Below are 22,637 nucleotides of genomic sequence, written 5' to 3' on the forward strand. Positions count from 1 at the left end.
TTTTTTTTTTTAATGTTTATTTTTGAGAAAGAGAGACAGAGCCTGAACGGGGGAGGGGTGGAATGTTACGGAGAGACAGAACCAAAGCAGGCTCCAGGCTCAAGCTGTCAGCAGAGTCCAATGCGAGGCTCCAACCCATAAACCATGGGATCATGATCTGGGCTGAAGTCAAGATGCTTAACTGACTAAGCCACCCAGGTGACTTTGCTTTCTTTCTTTCTTTTCTTTTCTTTCCTTCCTTCCTTCCTCCCTCCTTCCCTCCCTCCCTTCCTTCCTGTCATCATTTTCCACTTTCTACTGCTCCTTAGTGTGGTTTGCTAAAGAAGCTCATATTGTACTTCCTAATTTATTACTGCCTATCTAATGGATATCAGAGGACTCTGCTTCTTAACATTTATGCATAAAATAATAAGACATGAACCCTGGAGTGGGAAATTTTGATCTAAGATCTTATATTCTCATTTCAAATTCATAAGTGTTATGATGGCCAATCACATTTTCTTAAAAATGAAATATTTCTTATTCTAAGATAATACTTTAAATGATCCAATAAATAAATAATAAACATTGTATTTAAATGAAAACTTATGATATAAAGTTAAATAGAAATAAAATACTAAATTTCATTTTTCCTTTAATATGCTATATATTTAAGCCTTAATCTAAGAAAAAAATATACTTTTAGAAAGAAGAAGAAACTGGCAATAGAATCCTATTAAAAAGAATACTAGATTTTAAAATGTTAATAAAATCCCCATTCTCTTACAATATTTAGTTTTTACTACTGGAATATTTAAAGTGGCAAGTCGCCTCAAAAAAGATTAGAGCTTTCCTAATTATAGATTTTTTCTGTACATAGCTTACAAGCACCTAAAAATGAGATACTTCATGAGATTGCTGCCGTTTTCTACAGTTCTGTTTCAAGAGCTATAAAAAAAGTTTAAAGATAAGATTGTTCTTAAAAATTTCAAAGTACCTCATCACCCATCTGTGGCACAAATGGACATCTTCGGGGAAGAGTATCTGTAATCCATGTTGAAGGTAACCATTCTTCTAATGTCAAACCATTTTCCGTTAGTTCTCCTACAGCCAATCTCTAAGAGTTTAGAACATTATAAAGTAATATTATCACAAAAGCATTCATCTCTCAATCTGCTCTTTAAAATAACTATAAAGGTAATTAAATAAAAAGGGGAAGAGATCTTTGAACAAAAATATATATTCAGCATTAAAAAATCTTATTCTGGGAAGATGGCAGCAATGGCAGTATACTTATTCAATCTCTCCAAATCACCACATAAAAAAAGAACCAGATGAACTAAAACCTACACACAACATTCAGAACAAGAGGAGGTGAACAACTGGTACAGCCACTCTGGAAAAGACTACGAAAGTTCTTCAAAAGTTAAAAACAGAACTACCCTATGACCCAGCAATTGCACTACTAGGTATTTTATCTAAAGGATACAAATACTGACTGGAAGAGGTCCATGCACCCTGATGTTTACAGCAGCATTACCAACAATAGTGAAACTGTGGGAAGACCCCAAGTGTCCACTGACTGATGAATGGATAAAGAAGATGTGGTGTATATATACAATGGAATATTAGCCACCAAGAAAGTATAAAATCTTGCCATTTGCAACGACATAGATGGTGCTAGAATGTACTATGCTAAGTGAAATACAAAAAGACAAATAGCATATGATTTCACTCATGTAGAATTTAAGAAACAAAACAGATGAACGTAGGGAAGAGGGGAAATAAAAGAAGAGAGGGAATGCTGGAGGTGGGTGGGTGGGGCATAGGCTAAATGGGTAAAAGGTATTAAGGAGGGCATTTGTTGGGATAAAGCACCCTGGGTGTTAAATGTAAGTGATAAATCACTAAATCACTAAATTCTACTCTTGAAATCATAAACTATATGTTAACTAAGTTAAATAAAACTTGAAAAAGAAAAAAAATTAGAGCCACAGATTTCAGTTTTATACATTGAGGTTTTAAGTTAAAATGTGTGAAAAAAGTTTCCTCTGACTTAAAAAAAAAGGTAGGAAAGGTCTGAAATTTGGTAATTCCAGCCTCAATATGGGCTATTAATTACAGCAGACAAATATTTCTCCCTGTAAGGAAAATACCTGTAACGACTGAAATAGTGAACACTTACATGAAACCAAGTTAAGTTGGCTATTAAATATTAATAATATTTATAACTGTAAGACTTTGGTATGGCACAGCCAAAAATCATTATGATGATATATCTTATTCTCCTGGGAAGCCTAGAATTTTTAAAGTAGAATTCTATCACTTAGTTCCTAAAACCACTTAGGAAATAAAATGCACTGAATATTCCTCAAATTTCCAGCCTCATCATTTGTATTTTTTTTAAATTTTGGAGATACACATAATTGATACCTTTCCTTCCTATTCATGGAAATTCTTCCAGGTCTACCTCACATCTTACTTCTGGAAGCCTTACTTACTCTAAGAAAAGGTATCCTTATTTGATTTGAGCTATCATCTTTAAAATTAATCTGGCAATTAAACATTAGACAATGTGATATTCTATTTTTATCTTGGGGGGGTTCAAGGAACTTGTTAATCACACATTGTTTTCAGAGTAAGTACTATATCTTATATTTCTTTTTATCCATTGTTATTGCTTTATAAACTGTAAGCCTTCAATAAAAATTTATTGATCTGGTTTCCAGAGTTCCTGACAGTGTTAACAGACTTATATCAGATACATCTGAGATGACTTTACTGTGTCTCTGGAGAACTCTATTAATAAGCATTTTCTTTATCTGCATTACTGGTTTTTGCTTAATTTGAATACAATTAGTCATATGGAAAATATCTTCATCTGTTTATACTTGGAGTAAATATTACTTAATGATCTCTATTACTTTCTAGCTCTAGGACTCCGCATTAGAAGGGAAATATTGTGTTTATTTGGGATAACAAGGAGACTAAAGAATAAGATCAATTCTATCTATTGTTAGATCCATAGGCAGGCTAATACTAAAACGTGTACAAAAACCAAATTAAAGAGAACAGTCTGTAATAGCCTTACTTCATGATATTTAAAGTCTGTCCCACATAAATTTAGTAGCACACAGATCCTGTTGTAATACTTTAAGAAAAATGGTGAAATTAAAATATGCCAAATAATAACAGTGGGTCCAAATGTGGCATTGCATGAAAAAGCCCTAGGTGCTAGTTTACATACAATTGTCAAATCAAAAGGAACCAGGTGAGGTAAACTGCACTCTTGGGACAAAAAAATTATGTTCTCACAGTGACTGAACACTGATCTTGAGATAAGAAAAAAGAAAAAAAAAGTTCATTACTCAGATAGAAAGCTAAATCAGTTTTCTTCAACCAATCTGTGTACCACATAAAATAACGGGTCAGCCTACATTTATCATCACTGGCAACACACAAGAGAAAATATAGCACATATGTGTGATACTCTCTTTGGTACATCATGCCCAGACAAAAGCAAAGTAAGTGATAAGAATAGTAGGCTGTGGAATTCAAATTAATAATTACAAAGCTGAAACAAGCAAGACCTCATATGATGCAGATAAAATAAACACTAAAAACAGAAGTATTCTTAAAATTTTCAAAGCCCTCCTGAGATAGACAGTCTCCCTAGTATTTAAATCTATAATTAACAATTCTAAAAATGAAACGGGTTAAAAAAATCTTCCTTGTTGTTTATTTAACCAAATATACTTTCTATTTATAGTCTTTTGGGGAATAGAAAACATGTCCCTTGTATTTCATTTACTTTAGAGCAAAAGTTAAACAGCTCTTATTTTTCTTAAAAGAATTTCATTTCCATAAGAGCTGACAGATCTTATTTCCATAACATTTATCTCTTACTTTCTCTGATTTGTCTCAAATTACCTACACTAAAGATAAGGTGATCAAATCAATACTGCTACTGACCTAAGGAGCATCTAATCATGGTTCATACTCTGAAAATTAATGAAAGTTTGTTAACAACAGAAGTATCCTAACTTTAGATTCATATTTGCCTTGTGGTCAACTATAACAAGTTCTGTCATTATTATTCCAGGTCATGTGTGCTCTACTCTTTCTGGTTATTTTCAGCAATAACAGTCAATAAGGATGGTCAAAAAGCATTAAAAGACTAATAAAACTGTATGTTTTAAAATTTTTTTACATACACTAATGAATAAATCCCAAAAGATTACCAAACAAAACCTGATAAGATTAAATGCTCAGTATAGATAATATAATTCTACAAGTAAATACTCACAGGTACTAATCATTTAAAACTTGAGAAAATTAAATGTTTTGACATACTATATTTTACTACTGTATACTTCTGAGTTTTTTCCAACACTACTTGCTGGTACACTTCAACAATATTTGCTAATCAACGGCACTTTTAAAATGTGTGCTTTGTTTTCAGAGAAAACATTAATTTATATTAAAAAAGAAACCTTTTGTTTTCTTTCTTTGGGTTTCTTTTTCTTTGGTGATATTTGTCCATCTTTTTCTTCATTTACTTTTTTCCTTTCCTTTTTAATCTGTTTTTGTTTCTGTTTTTCAGATTCTTCTTCTTCATCTGAACTGCTTTCTGCTTTCTTGGTTTTATGCTTAGGAAGTTTCTTTGGTGGCTGCAGATTAATTCCTGCATCTGCTGTCCAGTCAGAATAATCACTAGAGTAGTCACTAGAAGGCAAAAAGGGATTTAAAAAATAGAAAAAGATACACTGTAAGACTATTTTATCGGAATAAAGAATGACAGAATAACATACTAAATAAACAAAATATTTCCTTAACTTTCAACTCTTATTCTAAACCGTTTCTTAAAATTCTGTAGGCTTAACTTACTTAAACATCTGAAAAAATTTTTTAAGATAAATAAGGCTTTAGTTTTAATCGAAATAATGAATTTAAGTGCCTTCTATGATTTTAACAAAAATATTAATTTCTGAGGCACTTGGGTGGCTCTGCCATTTGAGCATTCAACTCATGATTTCAGCCTAGGTCATGGTCTCAGTTTGTGAGTTTGAGCCCTATGTTGGCTCCTCGTTGTAGGTGGGGGGCATGCTTGGGATTCTCTCTCTCTCAAATTAAATAAACTTAAAAAATTAATTTCTGGGGCGCCCAGGTGGCTTAGTCGGTTAACCATCCGACTTTCGCTCAGGTCATGATCTCGCAGTTCGTGGGTTCGAGCCTTGCGTCGGGCTCTGTGCTGACTGCCAGCTCAGAGCCGGAGCCCGTTTTGGAGTCTGTGACTCTCTCTCTCTCTCTGACCCTCCCCTGCTCACACTGTCTCTCTCTCTTAGAAATAAGTAAAAAAAAAAAAAAAAAACATTAAAAAAATTAATTTCTGAGGAGTGCTGCATATGTTTAAAATATTGTGGGCCATACAAAAATAAAAAGCAGAGGGTCACTTTCCTCAATCCTAGCAACAGCAGAAAGACAGTTTTGGATACCACAGAGATATCAACGTTGGGGAAGAGAATTCGACTGCTTTTTTGAGAGGAGCAGGGAACTCTTCACCACTGGAATTCTGACGGCAGAATATTGGTATCTTCATGATAGCTGGATATTAAGTGAGGGTGAGGTGGGGTTTGTCCGAAGTGCTCCAGCCTAGTAGGAAGGTTGTGCTTGCAAATTTTACTATCATCTACATATACTTTAGATATATCTTATGCTTCAAAGAATGCCATAATTCTGAAAACTACAGGCCTTAGTGTTTTATGTATCACTACTACTCATGTTTACCGTTTCTTTTCAGTGTACCTTCAAAAGATCCACGTTTACTGAACGGATGTTGGTGCAAAACAAAGAATGCAGTTATGTCATCTTCTAATTTTAGTACATGAGAATGTTACTTGATTTTGTACAATTTTAAAATAAATGCCTTAAAGAAATCTAAGTTATACTATGTTAAAAATCAATAATTAGTTTACTTATATTTAGTGATAATGTATAACCTTACTTCTCTAAGATTAACATGGAAGGGAGAGATTTTTCTGGAGTTTTATTCTACTACCACCACTTTTTACTCCTGTACTCAATATCCCTAATAGGCATCTACCTATATCTCGCCAAGAATAATCATTACAGATAAGAATCAAATAATTAAGGTGCTTTCTAGTATGACTTCATGACTTTATTTTAATTTGAAAATGATTTAAAAGAATATAAAAACTATTTTCAGATTCTATACTGGATGCATGAGAATGCATCTGCAGAGCAAACATCTATCCAAGAATAAGCTGTCCTCAACTTACGAGCATTTATTTATACTAACTCCAGCCCATGGTCACTATAAATGGCACCTACCAAATACTCACAGCTGCTACTCTCCGGAGCACTCAGCACTTACAGAAAATCTGATGCCAACACAGATCAAATACAAACTGCAGAGCCTATGATCTTTACAACTGCCCCTAACTGCTGAAGCCACTATTGCTTTTTCAATACATGAACCTCTATGTTTTCTCATGGTCGAGATACTCTATTTTCTATTGCTGAGCCAAAAGAGACTGTTTCTTTAATTGCCCTGTTTCAAATATAGAAATCTTCCAGACACAACCACGGGCACGTACATATCATTACTAGGAGTCATTGCTGTAGGAATAGGAAAGCCCTTGATTCTAACACTGATATTAGGAATTCTTAAAACCTCCACCTTTTGGTTTCCTTGGCAATTTTAAGAGCTACTGCTGATAGGGATTAAGTATAAGGAGCTAAATATAATCAAAGGCTAAACTTTCTTGGTACTAAGACCTTATAGGGTCAGCATAGATCAGCCCTGTAACAATGTAGATCACCAGTATAAGGAGATAAAGAATCCTCACTTACATGGTCAAATGGGATAGGAATAACAAAAGAGGAAAGTTTATTCTCATTGCTGGAAGAAATAATTATCATTTAACAAAGTATACTATATAAAATAGACAATTCTACAAGATCTCATTAGTTTAATAATTTAATGCTTAAATATTTCTCAAAACAAGTAATGAACATAATTTGTAGTTATTACATATAATAGGATTCATAAGATGAAAGATCAACTAAGAAGATAAATTAAAAGCATCATTTTGCAAATCTAATTGCAATAACCACAATTTTTTTTCTGCTAAGATAAAATGTCTCAAAAGGAAAATCGCCTAAATTTTGGCCAACCACAAAAAGACCTCTGAAGAAGAGCCAATTTTAATTTTTTTTAAGTTTATTTATTTACGGGGGGTGGGGGGAGGGGGACCAGAGAGAAAGGGAGAGAGAGGATCCCAAGCAGGCTCCATGCTCAGTCTGGAGCCTGATGCAGGGCTTGATCTTACAACAGTGAGATCATGACCTGAGGTGATATCAAGTGTCAGATGCTTAACCAACAGAACCACCTCGGTGCCCCCAAAACCAACTTTAAACCCAAAGAAATTTTGAAATGTGTTGCTGATAAAAAGAATCTTCAGCTTTCTACTACTTCAGAAATAGAAATTTGATGATTACCTAGAACTGCCATCACTGTGCCATGCTCTCTCATCCTCTTCAGATGTTCCACCACTGACAGCAACAACTTCACCTTCCTAAGAAATATTTAATATATATTTTATTGTGTAATTTTACAATAACATTCTATGATTATAGAAAATATCAGTCACTAAATTCTCCTGAAATCATTACATTATCTGTTAACTAACTTGGATTTAACTTAAAAATAATAACTTTTAAAAATGCACGCTAACATGAATGAGGTAGTTCGAAGGAAATATACCTAACAAATATTTGCTTTATGCATCCCTGCTAAACAGTTACGCATGCGTGATTATATAGAACAAACATAATGGGAAATAATATATTTTAAAGCATCTTGAATGTCCAAAAATTTTTTAAATCTCATTTGTTCTATGTTCTTATTACATAACAATAAAAAAAAAAGTATCAGTGATATCTGAGAGTACCAATCATATTGTACATTTACAACCATTAAAACCATTAGTGAGCTGTGAAACACAGGTCTTATATTTTTATCCAACGAAATTATTAAATGTAGCCAACAAAATAATACCTATTAATAATGGATTCAGAGCAATCTCTCAGGTGATTAACACATTCTGTTTGCTGTTGTTTTTAAGCCTCAATGTACCTTCCAGATTGGATATTAACAAATTCTATAGATTAACAATGGGAATCAACTTTTACTTCTTGGGCCTTTTTAAAAATTAAGGTTTTTCTACAGATGTTTTGAGAAGCTTATACCAGGAGTTTACATTTTATTTATTACTCTATACAAATCGCAGAGGATTAAAAACTACCCACTGTTTCTCTTCAGTAACTATATTCTGTTCAACGTAGGATATTCTGGTGAAGCCATTTTCTTCATAAAAATTGTTTTCCAGGTCACAAAATCTTATACAATTTCTCCCTTGTTCAAATAAAACTTTATGGTCCAATAAAAATAACAGCTCACCTTAATTAAGCTTTTAGCATTATTTCAGAAATTATTCAAAGCATGTTGTATATATTATCCCATTTGACTTAGACAAAACACTGCTGGTGATAGGGAGCAGTTATTTAAGTAAAAGAAATTAGAGTTTAAAAAGGTTAAGAAATGTACCGTAGGCAGCACCATTAATAAGCAACTAAGCTACTCCAAAGCTTAGACTATTCTCCACAAGAATGGTTTAGTATTTATACTTGCTGGGTATATTCACTCAATTCTTCAAGACGATAATGGGATGTATTCCTTTATTAATTAAATAAAATAGCATATTTTGGGAGGAAATTTTTCTTTTTGATGTCTTAATAATGAAAACTGTGTCTTATGCAACTATTCCACAAAGTTTTGAGAACTAAGCAAATATGAAAAGATCAAAACCGATAGTAAGTTTAATCTCTGCTCAATATAACAGAAAAAAATAATTTAAACAAATGATCTCATTATTCCCATCTTACTATATATATAACTTCTTTAAAGAGAGAGAAAAGAAATGTACTTCTATACTCTTAGTAGAAAATTAAGAAGTACTATACAGAAGTACAAAATATTTGAACTAAAAGAAACAGGATTCTTTCTGTTAATTAATATATTGTACCCAAGGTGATACTCTGCTCTCAATGTATTCCTCTAGAAATTTATTCAGTTGCTCTGGATGTATGTTAAAGTATAAGCAAATTAGTTTTGAAGACAAATGAAGAATTTAGTGAACTTTTTCAATTGTAATGGATGTATGCAGAAATGTTTCTAATAAGTTTAATCATATTTAGAGTATTTTATAGAAACATATTACTAAAAGAATCATACTAAGTCTTTCAAAAATAAATATTTTATAAAGGCAAATAATTAACTCACATATATTTTCTCTTATGTGAATATCTAAATTGTCATGTATCAAAATTATGTTATTAGTATATTTGGTCTTTTTACTAGATTGGACATTTTGACCTGGCCATACTAGGACCTGAAGCCACTGGAGATTAACTTCTCAATTCCGGTTAGCATACTTTCACAGTTTGAGTTTTACTGCCATGTCTACAGAGTAGAATATACTCAGAGAATTCTTGTATATGTCTAATGTTGCTTCTTAAATGTGTAGTAGTCAACAGGATCATAGTTTTTCACCTTACTGGGGGAGGGGATGATTAGGATGGTGGGGAGGGGAAGGGAAATGTTGTAAATACTTAAGATTAATTTATGATCATAAATTGCCTTTGTTGGAAGAACACAGAATTTAATAGGGACAATGATATTATAGAAATAATTATACATAAGGAAAATGTGAAAGATTGAGAAAGTCATAAACTGGTACAGAGATAAAAAACTAGCCAAAATTGCCAAGTGTCTATTAATTAGTTATTATAATTACAGACTAGAGCTTTATGGTATTAAAGGTTGGCTTTAGTGTAAAAAGGAACTTGGATTTAGTTTTTGCTCTACCATTTAATAATTAGGTACATAGGTAATCTAAACATCTCTGAACTTCAGATCCCTTATACATAAAATAGAAATAATTCATTCATATGTATGTGTTTTATGGATTTGGGATTATGAATATAATCCCATGCCTAAAACATACATAATAAGTCTTTGGTAAATGGAAGCTATCACTATCATTGTAAGACCTAGGAAACATCATTTTTGAGCTACATCTATAAATACATCAATGAATACAAAAAAAGTCATTATAAAAAAAGTAAAACTGGCAACAAATTTATGAATGTGCTGAGATCTTACATCTGAAGAACTAGTGCCATTTTCTAGCTCTTCTGAAGGTCTAGGAGTCTCCTCCAATGCAGATCTTGTACGATAATTGTGTTGATTTGTCTGCTGCCGTTTGGATTCTCCAAGATCCAGGAAATGCTCATGAGCATGATTCTGGAAAAAAGTAAATTAAATTTCTTTATTTGAAGTGTGATTAAAGAGCATGCTTTTTCCTTTAAAAGTTATATATTTTTTCATTTAAAAAAAATCCATTCATATTTAAGATAATCACATAAGTGGACTACAGTAACAGTTCACATATTTTAATACTAAATCATTAGTAAATATTTAAGTTAAATTACAGGTTTGAGAAATGCTGAAAATTCACCTGCTGATAAGTTAGCTTAGAAAAATTTTTTTCTGATTAACTGATACAGACTAACAAATTCTCCTATACCCAAACTAAAACTACAGAACAGCTGTAACAAAGAGGACCATGGGCTGTGAGACATATGTCATTAGGCAGGGGCAAACTGGAAAGCGTAATGTTGATCACAAACTACCCTGCCACTGTGGACCTAGGACACCAGGTAGCTGGCTATCTTTCTTCAGCTGTAGACTGAATGCAGCAGATGAGAACAGAATTAACAATGATTAAAAAAAAAAACTGAGAAAATCCAACATGGTGACAAACCCAACAAATCTAAGAATTCACACCTGAAAAAATAAGACTACTTGTAAATATAAAAACTAGAATAAAGATTACTTTAAAAAAAAAGATTGACATCAGATTCATTTATGTAATACATCATAAATGAATATATACCATACAATAAGAAAATCTTAAAAGTGACAGAAAATAACTTTGAAACTACAACTATGTCCTTTTTTTTTTTTTGCCCCTTCTCATCAAACTTTGTTTTAATGGGTCTCAAAATTGTGTGACAGATTTCTGGCCAAGTTGTTTCCAATAAAAATACAGATTTAAAAACTAATTTCCTTAAAGTTGTCCCCCCCACCCACACACTCCAAATGACCACAAAAGGTTCTTTCAAGAGTTTACAATGCATTACTATCATTAAGCAGTTTCTTAAACTTAAAATGGCCAACTGAGGCAAACAGTTTTGAGATATCTCTTCCACTACTAATTAAGACAGAGTGGCCAGTACTAGGGATAATATTCATTTAACTTTCTGGGCAGAGTTGGTGACCTTGCCAACTCTAGCAGCTTTCTTGTCCACTGGTTTGATTATACCCACAGCAACTGTCTTATGTCACAGAAGGCCAAATGACCCCGAGGAGGACAGTCAGAGAAGCTCTCAACACACATAGGCCTGCCAGGAACTGTATCAACTCTCGCAACATCAACAGATTTCAAAAATTCAGATTTATCTTTTAGCTTCCTCCCAGGACACTGCAATCAATCTTCTCCTTTGGCTCAGCAAACTTGTAAGCAATGGGAGCTGTGTAACAATTCAGCACAGGTGTATAGCGAGCACTGATTTGGCCTGGATGACTCAAGATAATAATCTGCACTGTGAAGCCAGCTGCTTGCACTGGTGGGTTATTTTTGTTGTCAGCAGCTATAGTGCCATGGGCAAGCATTGTTTATAAACACACTCTTGACACTAAAGCCCACATGAGCCCCAGGGAGAGCTTCACTCAAAGCTTCATGGTACACACATTTCAACAAACTTTACTAAAATTGTAATGGTGACTGATGCAAGGGCGACCACCATGCTGGGTCTGAGAATACTAGGGTCCACTAGGCCTGTGGGGACAGCACCAATACCACCCAATTTTATAGACAACATGGAGGGGCAGGCACAAAAGTCTGTCAGCTGGATGAGTTGGTGGAAGGATGTCAAAACTGTCCAGAACTACAAGCAGCATGGTTCCACTGGCACTGTCATCTTTACAGGTGATTTTCCATCCCCTGAACCAATGTACGTTAGCATTTGGTTCTAACAACCGAATTTTCCAACCGAAATTGGAACAAATGCTATGTTGTAGAGGTTACAGCCAATCTTTTTTCTTAAAATTTTTAAGGTTTATTTTTGAGAGAAAAACAGAGTGCGAGCAAGGGAGGGGCAGAGAGAGAGGGAAACACAGAATCTGAGGCGGGGCTAAGCTATGAGCTGCCAGCACAGAGACCGATTTCGGGCTTAAGCTCACAAATGGTGAGCCACCCAGGTACCCGACCCAATTTTCTTAATGCAGGTGCTGGTTTCATAACAATTTCTTCCTATCTTCTATGAGGTGTTCAATGGAATTCATATTATTAACACCAAATGAGAAGTTACGTAAAATTAATCAAGTTTATGTTCATTTTCAGGGGATTCTGGGTCTCTCAGGAAACTTTCAGAACATTGTTTTACATGTTTTCAAATCTATCATGTGCTTAGTTGAGGTTTAAAATTTTTCAATTCTCTATCATTTTTATCTTATTTATCCTGTCTGGCACATAGCCAGAAGTTAATTTTAAGAAAATTCAGGTTCATTGTTTTTTCAACTCCTTCCTTCCTCTATTATCTTTTCTTCAGAGACTCATTAAATAATACTTACACCACTATTTCTAATATTACATGCTCTCTTTACATATACCTATATACATATCACATAAATATGTATGTTGCTTTTTACACTTTCGTCATTCTTCCCATTATTTCATTTTCTGTTGATAAATTCTGGGAGAGTTCTTCAACTTGACTTTCCAGCCAACTAACTCATTTTTCAGTGTCTTATATTCTTCTAGTCAGGTCATCCACTGAGTTCTCTGTTTCAACAATGATGTGTTTCATCACAATATATCTAATAGGATCCTCTCCAAAACTGCTGATGGTTATATGTTTCCAATATCCTCTCCGAACTCTCTGAGAATATGCTATTTCAAATATCTGTTCTGTGCATGCCATTAGTTTCCCTATATAAGTCATGTAAGTCCATCTGTAGTGTGGTTTTGTTCTCCCCATCATGCTTTGACTTCACAAGCATGATGGGTGCTAATATTGCACTGAGAAGGAGGAGAGAAAAGAGCAAAAATCTAGGTATTGCATTTTACTCCTAAAACAGATTCTGAATGTGCATAGGTGAAGGAGATGTGTACTTCAAGACCCATCATACTGCAATCTGAGTTCAACCATTCCCTGTTCCTTCATCCACTTCAACTCTCCAGTTCTTTCTCCACAACCACTTATCACTAGAACCCTGCCCTACACTTCAGCCTTACTCTTGTCCAAATGGCTACTAGTAACAGCTATATGAAGTAAAAGACATTTTCACATACAAGGACACAAGATTCACTCTACCTGGATTGTCTCTAAAAGGATTACTGAAGGGTTTTGTAATTCTAGGATATTTAAAAGGGTATAAAAAGGAAAATTGGGGTCAACTAAAATAATAAATTGTGAGTAATGCACGAAGAATGTAATGTACCCTACTTCTTTCATTTAACATTTTCACTTACAATTCAAATTCATTTAAAAATTGCTATTTGTTCCATTTTGTAAAGCTTTCTCCACAATTTTCTATTTCTTTAAGATAAATTCCAAATCAAAGAACATTAACATTTTTAATGCCATAATAAATAATGCAGTGGAAGGGAAAGCTGGTTGTCAACCAACACGTGTTCTCCCTTTTTTTGCACAAAAAAGTTTTTTTTCCTTGTCAGAATTTCACATTACTAAATTCTGGTCAATTGGCTATTTAGCACAATGCTGCAGAGCAACTTCAAGGAGAGATCCTCAGGAGAGCAGATGTGCTCTCTACACTTTCCTCAGTGACCTGATCCTTCATCTTGCATCTTTAAATGAGAATGCTGATATCTGGAGGCAGGAGTTCAAATTCACACATAAGAATCAGAAAAATGAAAGAGCTTCAGTTCTCAACACCCAGGTCATCATACTTGGGCCAGGACCACCGACTGAGGCTTTTACATCAGAGAAAATATTATTTCTATTTACTTAAGCCAAGTATTTTTTTTTTTTGGATGAAACTTACTGCTAAAAATCCTGTTATCATCATTATTGCTTTCTATACAGTTTTTTTGTATTAATTTATACTTCCTACCTGCATACTACCTTTTACTATTAGAAGAAAAAAACACTGCAACTCTGAGATGAAAGATGGCCATCTCCTAATTTGTACACCTGCAGGTATGCTTTCAAACCTTTATGTTTATAAAATTTGAAAAGCAAAAAACAAGGTCATAAACGTTGTACTTGTTTTTTCACTTAATCATAAACATTTCCCCAAGGCAACAGAGTTCTAACTCATTTTGTTAAAAAGCTGTATAATATTCCATGGATATACAGATATAATGACAGCCTACCTTTCTTCCACCAATGGACACTAAAGTCATTCTAGGTTGCCACCAAAGAAACCATAAATGCCTGAGCACACAGACACATATATATGTACATACATTTATATCTTTTCTATTAAATAGTAAATAGTACTATTAAATATTAAATAGTACTTAATATTAAATATTAAATTCTATTAAATATTAAATAGTACTTTTCTATTAAAAAAATAAACCCATCTTCTAAATTTTTTTAATGTTTATTTTTGCGAGAGAGAGAGAGAAAGAGAGAGACGGCACAAGTGGGGGAGGAGCAGAGAGAGAGGGAGACACAGATCTGAAGCAGGCTCTAGGCTCTAAGCTGTCAGTGTAGAGCCTGACAGAGGGCTTGGACTCACGAAACGTGATCATGACCTGAGCCGAAGTCAAACACTTAACCAACTGAGCCACCCAGGTGCTGCCCCAAAAACCCATTCTTAAAGTAACCCAACTACCACTGGATTAAAAGTAAGCATGTTCTTTTAATTTTAATAGATATTTCCATATCCCATCCAAGAAACTGGTAGCAATACAAACTTTCACCATCATTACATGAGTTTATATCACCACATCCTTGGATTCTGAACAAAGGATCCAGAAAAGGGTATGCTTTTTAGCCACCATGAAAACTAACCAACCAACCAACCAACCAACCAAAAAGACCCCCGGAAAACAAAAGATTACTTCATATACTAACATGAACCTTTGTGGGGACCTACTGATCCCAGAGTATGATACTCCTAAAAAAGGGAAAATATAAAATAGCAAAGGACCACTTGAGTCCTTTAAAATGAAGAGTCACAAAATAAAAATAAAGGAAAGATAGTTCTTGCAAGGGAGACTAATATACAATAGTTTTAAGGAACTCAAATAGAAAGAGAAAGGAGAACAAAGCAGGATCAAGAAACTAGTTATTTTTTGTTTAGATAGCTGCTTAGATGTTGACTTGTAAGTAAAAAAAAAAAAAAAAGCTCCACAGTTTACTTCAATTTCGTATTTTAAGGCTCTGAAGCTTCCAAGTCAAGATGGTTTGAAAAAGAATGGAAGAATAGATCATTGTGATTCTTTGACACTCAAGAAGATAAGTACACATCTTCTTCAGATTAGGGAATGACCAAGTGAAATCTACCAGAGCCAAAAGTTTTTCCAGAGTAGGAAGACAGAGAAACCAACAAGGCAAACTAATAGAAACAATTTCTTTTAATGGAGATAATAAGAACTATTATTTATAGTAGCATAGCTGACTTACCTATAAGAACAGGTACAAAACAGAAAAAAAGCATAGGACAAAACAAAACCAAAAAAACTTTTAGAGTGTGCAATCAATGGCAGAACTGAAAAAAGATCTTGCTTATTAGGTTTGTGATAGAATTTGTAACATTTAATGGGCAAGTAATAATTGGCAGCTGGGGAAAAGGTATGCTTGAAGGCAGTAAAATAAAATTAAAGTGGTAACTGATCATCCAAAGAGGTAATCAGAATTAACTGTATGAACTTTATTTCATTAACGAAATATCCTTTTTAAAATGTTAACATTTTTAATTACAAAAGGGCCTTAAGATAGTCATTATACTTATGAAGCAAAATAACATCAAACTAATCATTATTTACCTTTGCAACAGTAGGCATTTTATTTTCTTTTGGAACAGTGAAGTGTTTCCTTTTCTCTTCTGACCTGTAAGTTTTTATTTCTTCTTCTCCCTTTGCAGTTCTCCATTCTTCCTGCCTACTGAAAGAGAATTAAAAGCCACACATTAATCTAGAATTTTTATAACTGATTTCACTCTGAAAGGCATGTTCAGTGTCACAGAAGGAACGTGACCCCTGATGTTTATTTTTCAGGTAGAGGATGTGATAACAATTTCTGAGTTTAAATGCATAGGCTATGAGCTCTGGACATTTGGCATTAAATGACTGGAATACTGGAAAAAGAGAATGTCTACTTGAACTTGATCCTACTCTCCTATTCATGGTCTCTAGCAAATCAAGTACTCCGTTCTGGGAACATGATTATCCTAAGGTAACTGCTTCAAGGGTTAGAAATTGGATTTATTTTTTAAAGTTATGTCAGTGTAGGGCTGAGATGATATCTTGTGCCCATGGATGGTTAGAATCTTAAAAAAAGAGGCGTAAGAGAACCTTGAGGTTGAACTGATATAACTCCTAATGCCCTAAGAGAACTATGTTCTCTCTAATGAAAAGCAGGTATAGCTTCAGCTATTGAAAAAAATTTCAACTCATTCCAGGCATCAAGCTGAAAGTGAGCAACAGAAAAAAAGATGAAGAACATTAATTGTGAACTTTAATTTCATGGAACCTAACTTATAAGGGCAAGAGAATTTTAGTTTTTACTTTAATTCCTTACAACTTTAAAGTTTTGACCTGCAGGGCTATTTAATGTTTGAATGTTAATTTTTCCCTGGAGATTTCAGTTGGAAGGGAGTTAATGTTCAAACCTGAAATAGATCTATAATGTGGAGATTTTATTACTAGAGTATATTAATGTTGTCATTTTACTTAACTGCAGAATCTCTAATGCAACTGGTCATAATTCTAAGTGGAAAATAAAATGAGTAAATTTAAATCTTGTGAAAATAATAGCCTTGATTTAATTTTTGTTTGATCATAATTTTTTTTCAGTTTATTCACTTACTTTGGGGGAGGGGGGGGAGAGGGAGAGGGAGAAGGCACGCAAGCACATGCCCAAGTTGGGGAGAGGCAGAGAGAATCCCAGGCAAGGTCTGCACTATCAGTGCAAAGCCCGACATGGGGCCTGAATCCACGAACCATGAGATCATGACCCGAGACGAAGTCAGATGTTTAACCAACTAAGCCATCCACGTGCTCCATTATTTATTCTTTTTAAATTAAATTTATTGGAATAACCATAGATTCACATATAGTTTTTAGAAATAATACAGAAACTTATTGTCTCCTTTTCTTAATAACATTTTCTTTTCTCTAGCTTACTTTATTACAAGAATACCATATATAATACATACAATATACAAAATATGTGTTAGCTAACTGTTATCTGTAAGGTTTCCATTCAATAGGAGGCTATTAGTAGTTAGTTGAGTATCTGGGTAGTCAAAAGTTATATGCAAGTTTTCATTTGTACAGGAGTCAACATCCCAACTCCCATGTTTTTCCAGAGTCAACTGTAGTCAGTATTAGTTGTGTTCATATGAACCACATTCATGAATAATGCATTACTAAATCAAAAGAAATCAAAAGTTACTGGACATAAAGTTCCTTAACAAAATGGACCTTGAAAACAGATTTATATCAAATCAAAATTTATGTATGTATACAAATATAAAAATAATCATTAAACAACCATTTTAGGGGCGCCTGGGTGGCTTAGTCGGTTAAACGTCCGACTTTCGCTTAGGTCATGGTCTCGCGGTTCGTGGGTTCGAGCCCCGCGTCGGGCTCTGTGCTGATTGCCAGCTCAGAGCCTGGAGCCTATTTCAGAGTCTGTGTCTCCGTTTCTCTCTGACCCTTCCCTGCTCATGCTGTCTCTCTCTCTCTCTCTCTCCTAGAAATAAAATAAAAATATTAAAAAAAAAAAAAACAACCTGGTGAGTAGTATGAACTGACTTACATGTTTAAAAGATCACTTTGACTTCTATTATGAACTCCATATTGCAGAACTAAAATAGAAGNTCTCTCTCTCTCTCTCTCCTAGAAATAAAATAAAAATATTAAAAAAAAAACAAAAACAACCATTTTAATATATAAAAAATGTTTATATAATGTATTACCAGTAAATACCATGTAATTTCACTATAATTATCTGCATATGGTGTGCACACCAAAATCCATAAAACATTATAACAAACTTCATGAAATAGGTTTTAAAATATAGTTAAACAAGATAAACTAAGATTATTAAATATGCTACTCATCTTAACTCATTCCCCCCCATATCTTTCACATGAATCACTCACATGAATCATTCTAGAAAATGATACAATTGAAACTTAACTTTCCTTCAGAGTCGTAACTAGTTTAAAATACTAACCCCTCAGAAAAATTTAAAATAAATTAGAAACTTGAAAAGATATTTTGAAGGTTATAATTCAAAATGAAGATAACCAACTGCAGTACATAAAACTTCATAACTCCCCTTACCTGGCTACACCGGCTGACAGCTCAGGTACCACAACCCTCCGACTCCAAGCTACCAGATCCCGCTCTGTGGCTATTTCACTTCTTGGTGCATTGCTATGCATCTGCCGTACACCTTCAATTTGTCCACTACGTCTTAGTCCTACATTTGGTGGTGAATGAACCTCTGAGGTAGAACTTACAGAGCCTAATTGAAAAAATTAATATAGTAAGTTCTATTTAGAAACATAAGCTTATAACAGAAAACAAAATCTATACTATCTTCCACATGAAACTTCCTATTAATGCAAACAATTAAATTACCAAATCAGGAATCAAACCACAGGCAAAAGTTTAATGAAAACAAAACATAGTTATTCAGTTAATTAGATAAACTAATGAATCATGACTACTGACTATAAACATGTAAAATCATTAAGTTTTAAAATATGCTTTATACTCTGGAAAAATTATAGAAGAAGCAAAACCAGTTAAACCCAAGAATATATACAGTTCATAAATCTTTTAACTTTTCTCTTAAAATAATGTTACAATAGGGTGATGAGATATTTGAGAATGTGGAGTGTATTTCATACATTATTGAATAAATTTTTTTTTAAAGTTTTTCCAGGTTCTACATGTTTACTATAGCAAATTTGGAAGAATATATCTATTTAAAGACTCATTATCTACATACAGTTTGAAACCTTATATTATGAACATTTTCTTAGCTATTATGTTTCTAAAAACACGATCATTCTGGCAGCCTAATGTTTCATTTGATGGATGTGCCATATTTTTGTTTAATTGCCTCTTTACTGTTTAAAGTATTACAATTTTAAAAATATTTTACTTAAAGCAAACACTGCTTACCTCTACTTAAACGGCTGGTATTACTGATACCTGCTTCACTAGAACGTCTCAGGTCTTGCTCCTGTTGTAGTCTCTGAATCATGCTGTCCAGTGGGCTGATCTCCTGGTTTGCTTGCTGACTTAAAACTTGATTCAGTCCTATTTAATACCACACAAAATGCTGAGGACACTTCAGTCCACTAGTCAAACCATTTTACTAATTGATTTACTAATTGAGCTCACTCTGAGTCCAGAATTAAACATAAATTTTGCTTAAGTAAAAGACCTCAAATGATTAACCTGAAATAATGGCAGTAAAATACACACACACACACACACACACACACACACACACACACACACCCAGGAACATGCCAACACAAACCTAATTTACTACAAATAACAATGATACAGATAACTTACTGTTTACCACGATTCAGGCACTCATAATCCTCACAATAATTCAGTAAGATACATAATATTAACTCCAGTTACAAATGAGAAAATCAAAATAATTACTCAAAGGCACATATATGGTAAATGGCAAAAGTAGGACTTCATCCTAGACCAGTTTCTTTTTAAAAAGGCAAATCTGATTACCCAACTTTCTCAAAAAAATTTTACTGCTTCATATATTCACCAAATTCCTGAGTGTCTATTACTTGTTTGGAACTATACCAAAGAAGTGAGAATGCAGTGGTGAGTAGGATTCAAGGTTCTTGACTTTAGGCAGCTAACATCCTAATGGGAAAATTGGAACAATAAATCCATATATAAATGCAGACTGTGAAAAACGTTAAAGATGATAATGAGAAAAAGAAAATGGGAAAGAGAGCTAGGAACTACTTATGGTGAGTCAGAAAAGTCAAAGAAGCCCTCTTTGAGAAGGCAGAATTTAAGCTAAGACTTGAAGAAAAAGAATTAGTCATCCAGGTGAAGAACAAGAAAACGAACACTCCAGACAGAAGGGAAGAGTTGGAACAAGCCTCTGAGGTAGGTAGGAACTTGGTGTGTTTTAACCCACCATAATTTTCCAGCATCAACTTTCACCTGTATCCGTCATATGGGACTACTTGACTCTTCTGCTCTCCTAAAAGGATAAACACCTTTATGCTTTGGAGATTTTAACTACAATACTCCCAATTCAAGTATAAACCTGATAAACATTAACTTATCCTTCAAACATCAACCAAAATGGCAACTCTATATTTCTTCTGTGAAATCTTTCCAGACTACCCCTGAAAGAATTAGCTGCAGTCCTCTTTAATTTCCCCAAGCCCAATATAAAAAGGAAGCCCACTAGTTAGTTCCTCAAAAGCATGGATTGCCTTATTTACCTTAATAGCCTAATTTTAAACCTAGCATAATGCTAGGTATATAAGAATGTTCAATCCTGCTGAATAGATAAAAAAAAAATGTGTTGAGATATATGAAAGAGCTGCCATGAGAAAAGGGAGCAATTAGTATCGGGTGTGTAGGTATGTGAAGAGATGATGTGATGAGATCAGGCTTCTAGAGTGGGCTGGGAAGAAAAGACACAAGGACATTCTGAAACAAATTAGTAGTAAGGAAGATCTAAGGAAAGGGAAAATAACGTATTAATAAGCATATAATGTTATTTCATTTTATCAGAGAAAACTAAAATTCAATGGGATAAAATGAACTTGTACAAGGTCACAGAGCTAGAAAGTGGTAAAAGAAGAGGTAGAAGTTAAAATGCCTGTTGATACTCCCTTTCCTCTTATGTTGCTGGGAAAATATGTCTGAACATCAATGACTAATCTGATATCTCAAGTTACAACTGAAGAAGCATATTTAAAGTATATGGTTCAAATATAAATGTAACAATATAAATATAAACTGCACTGAAGCCAACATATCATAACAGCCATCTATTTTTACCTAATACTAAGAGATTTCCCAGAATTTTATTGCAGATCTAGATTTACAAATAAAAATATAGTTACAAGTGATGCTAAAGACATTTTCCATCTGTTCTATATTGCACTAGGTTAAGTCTAAAATGGAAAAAATGAAGTTTACCTTGAATTCTGTGACCTAGAATACTTAATTCTATGACTCATGTAGAAGCCATAATTATTGCTATGGGTTCTCTTGTGGTCCTGTACTAATAACTGACATCTAACTTACTGTCAAGACCAGGTACACTCTTTCACTACTGTAAGGGCAGCTTAGTATGGAAGAATGAACTAAGAGTCACAGCTGGATCTGAGTACCAGTGGTTCCATATACTTTAACTTGAACAAGACATATGTTATTAAATTTTCACTTTCTCAACTTTTAGAATAAGGATGATATTTATGAAAATCCTTTACAAACTGTTAAATGGAAGAAAAAAGTAATAAACATGATAATTAAGTAGCACTGATATTTTAATATTTTTCTGTCCCTGAAATCCCAGCCTAGCTACCTATTTTGAGACCTAGGTAAGATCTGATTCTTGTCAGTTCCCCTCCAAGAGACTGAAGACATTTATCTTAATTTCAGCCCCATGATCAAGACTTCTCTAATAACTGAGACTCCTCTAATCTGAATATTTGCCAAATTCCTCGAATACTACCTGTTTTGAGATTCTCTGAGATCATGCTATGTCCATGTATGAGACATTTTAGTTTCACACATTCCAGACATTCAGGTCTGCTGGACTGTACTACTCTCTACAAGTAGCAGGAGGGACTATTCTTCTAATGCTTCTCCTCACTCTCAATCCTGAGTGGGCATGTGTACTTTCAAGAGTAGCTCTTCCTATCCAAAAGGTTCACCTTCATTTCAACTTCGTGCCAAATTCTTAAAGGAAAAGAAGAAAAATTACACTGTCTGTAATACAGTGAGATTGGTTTTTTGATGCAGCTTTAAGAGACTCAATTATTTCAAAGTTACTCATTATATATTACATCTCAAATGTGTCCTTTACATCTACTTAGAAGTTTTGTCCATTATGCTAACATTCAGAATATTTAAAATATTTTCATAAACTTTTTTCTAATCTAAAAAATAAGAGATGCATGTATTACAAAACTGGTTTAATCTTCTTTATAGGGTCTATTACTTTCACTTAATTAATTAGTCCTACATTTTTTGTCAAAGGGAAAGGTCTGTAGACCTTGTTTCCATTTC

General features: G+C 33.7%; 1 protein-coding gene across 2 annotated transcripts in view; it reads right to left on the reverse strand.

The window, feature by feature from the left end:
• Positions 1-22,637, reverse strand: part of LOC120219600 (pleckstrin homology domain interacting protein) — a 130,038-nt gene that overhangs the window by 32,644 nt on the left and 74,757 nt on the right. For both annotated transcript variants that reach the window (XM_039216423.1, XM_039216422.1), the window contains exons 18-24: positions 19,521-19,658; positions 18,672-18,855; positions 16,146-16,263; positions 10,226-10,366; positions 7,501-7,577; positions 4,473-4,704; positions 977-1,096 (exon numbers count right to left, since the gene is read on the reverse strand). In XM_039216423.1, coding sequence (XP_039072354.1) covers positions 977-1,096; positions 4,473-4,704; positions 7,501-7,577; positions 10,226-10,366; positions 16,146-16,263; positions 18,672-18,855; positions 19,521-19,658 — 1,010 coding nt within the window. The remainder of the gene's footprint in view (positions 1-976; positions 1,097-4,472; positions 4,705-7,500; positions 7,578-10,225; positions 10,367-16,145; positions 16,264-18,671; positions 18,856-19,520; positions 19,659-22,637) is intronic.

Source organism: Hyaena hyaena, unplaced genomic scaffold, assembly GCF_003009895.1.
Source record: "Hyaena hyaena isolate Hyena2069 unplaced genomic scaffold, ASM300989v1 scaffold_633, whole genome shotgun sequence".
Classification (NCBI taxonomy): domain Eukaryota; kingdom Metazoa; phylum Chordata; class Mammalia; order Carnivora; family Hyaenidae; genus Hyaena; species Hyaena hyaena.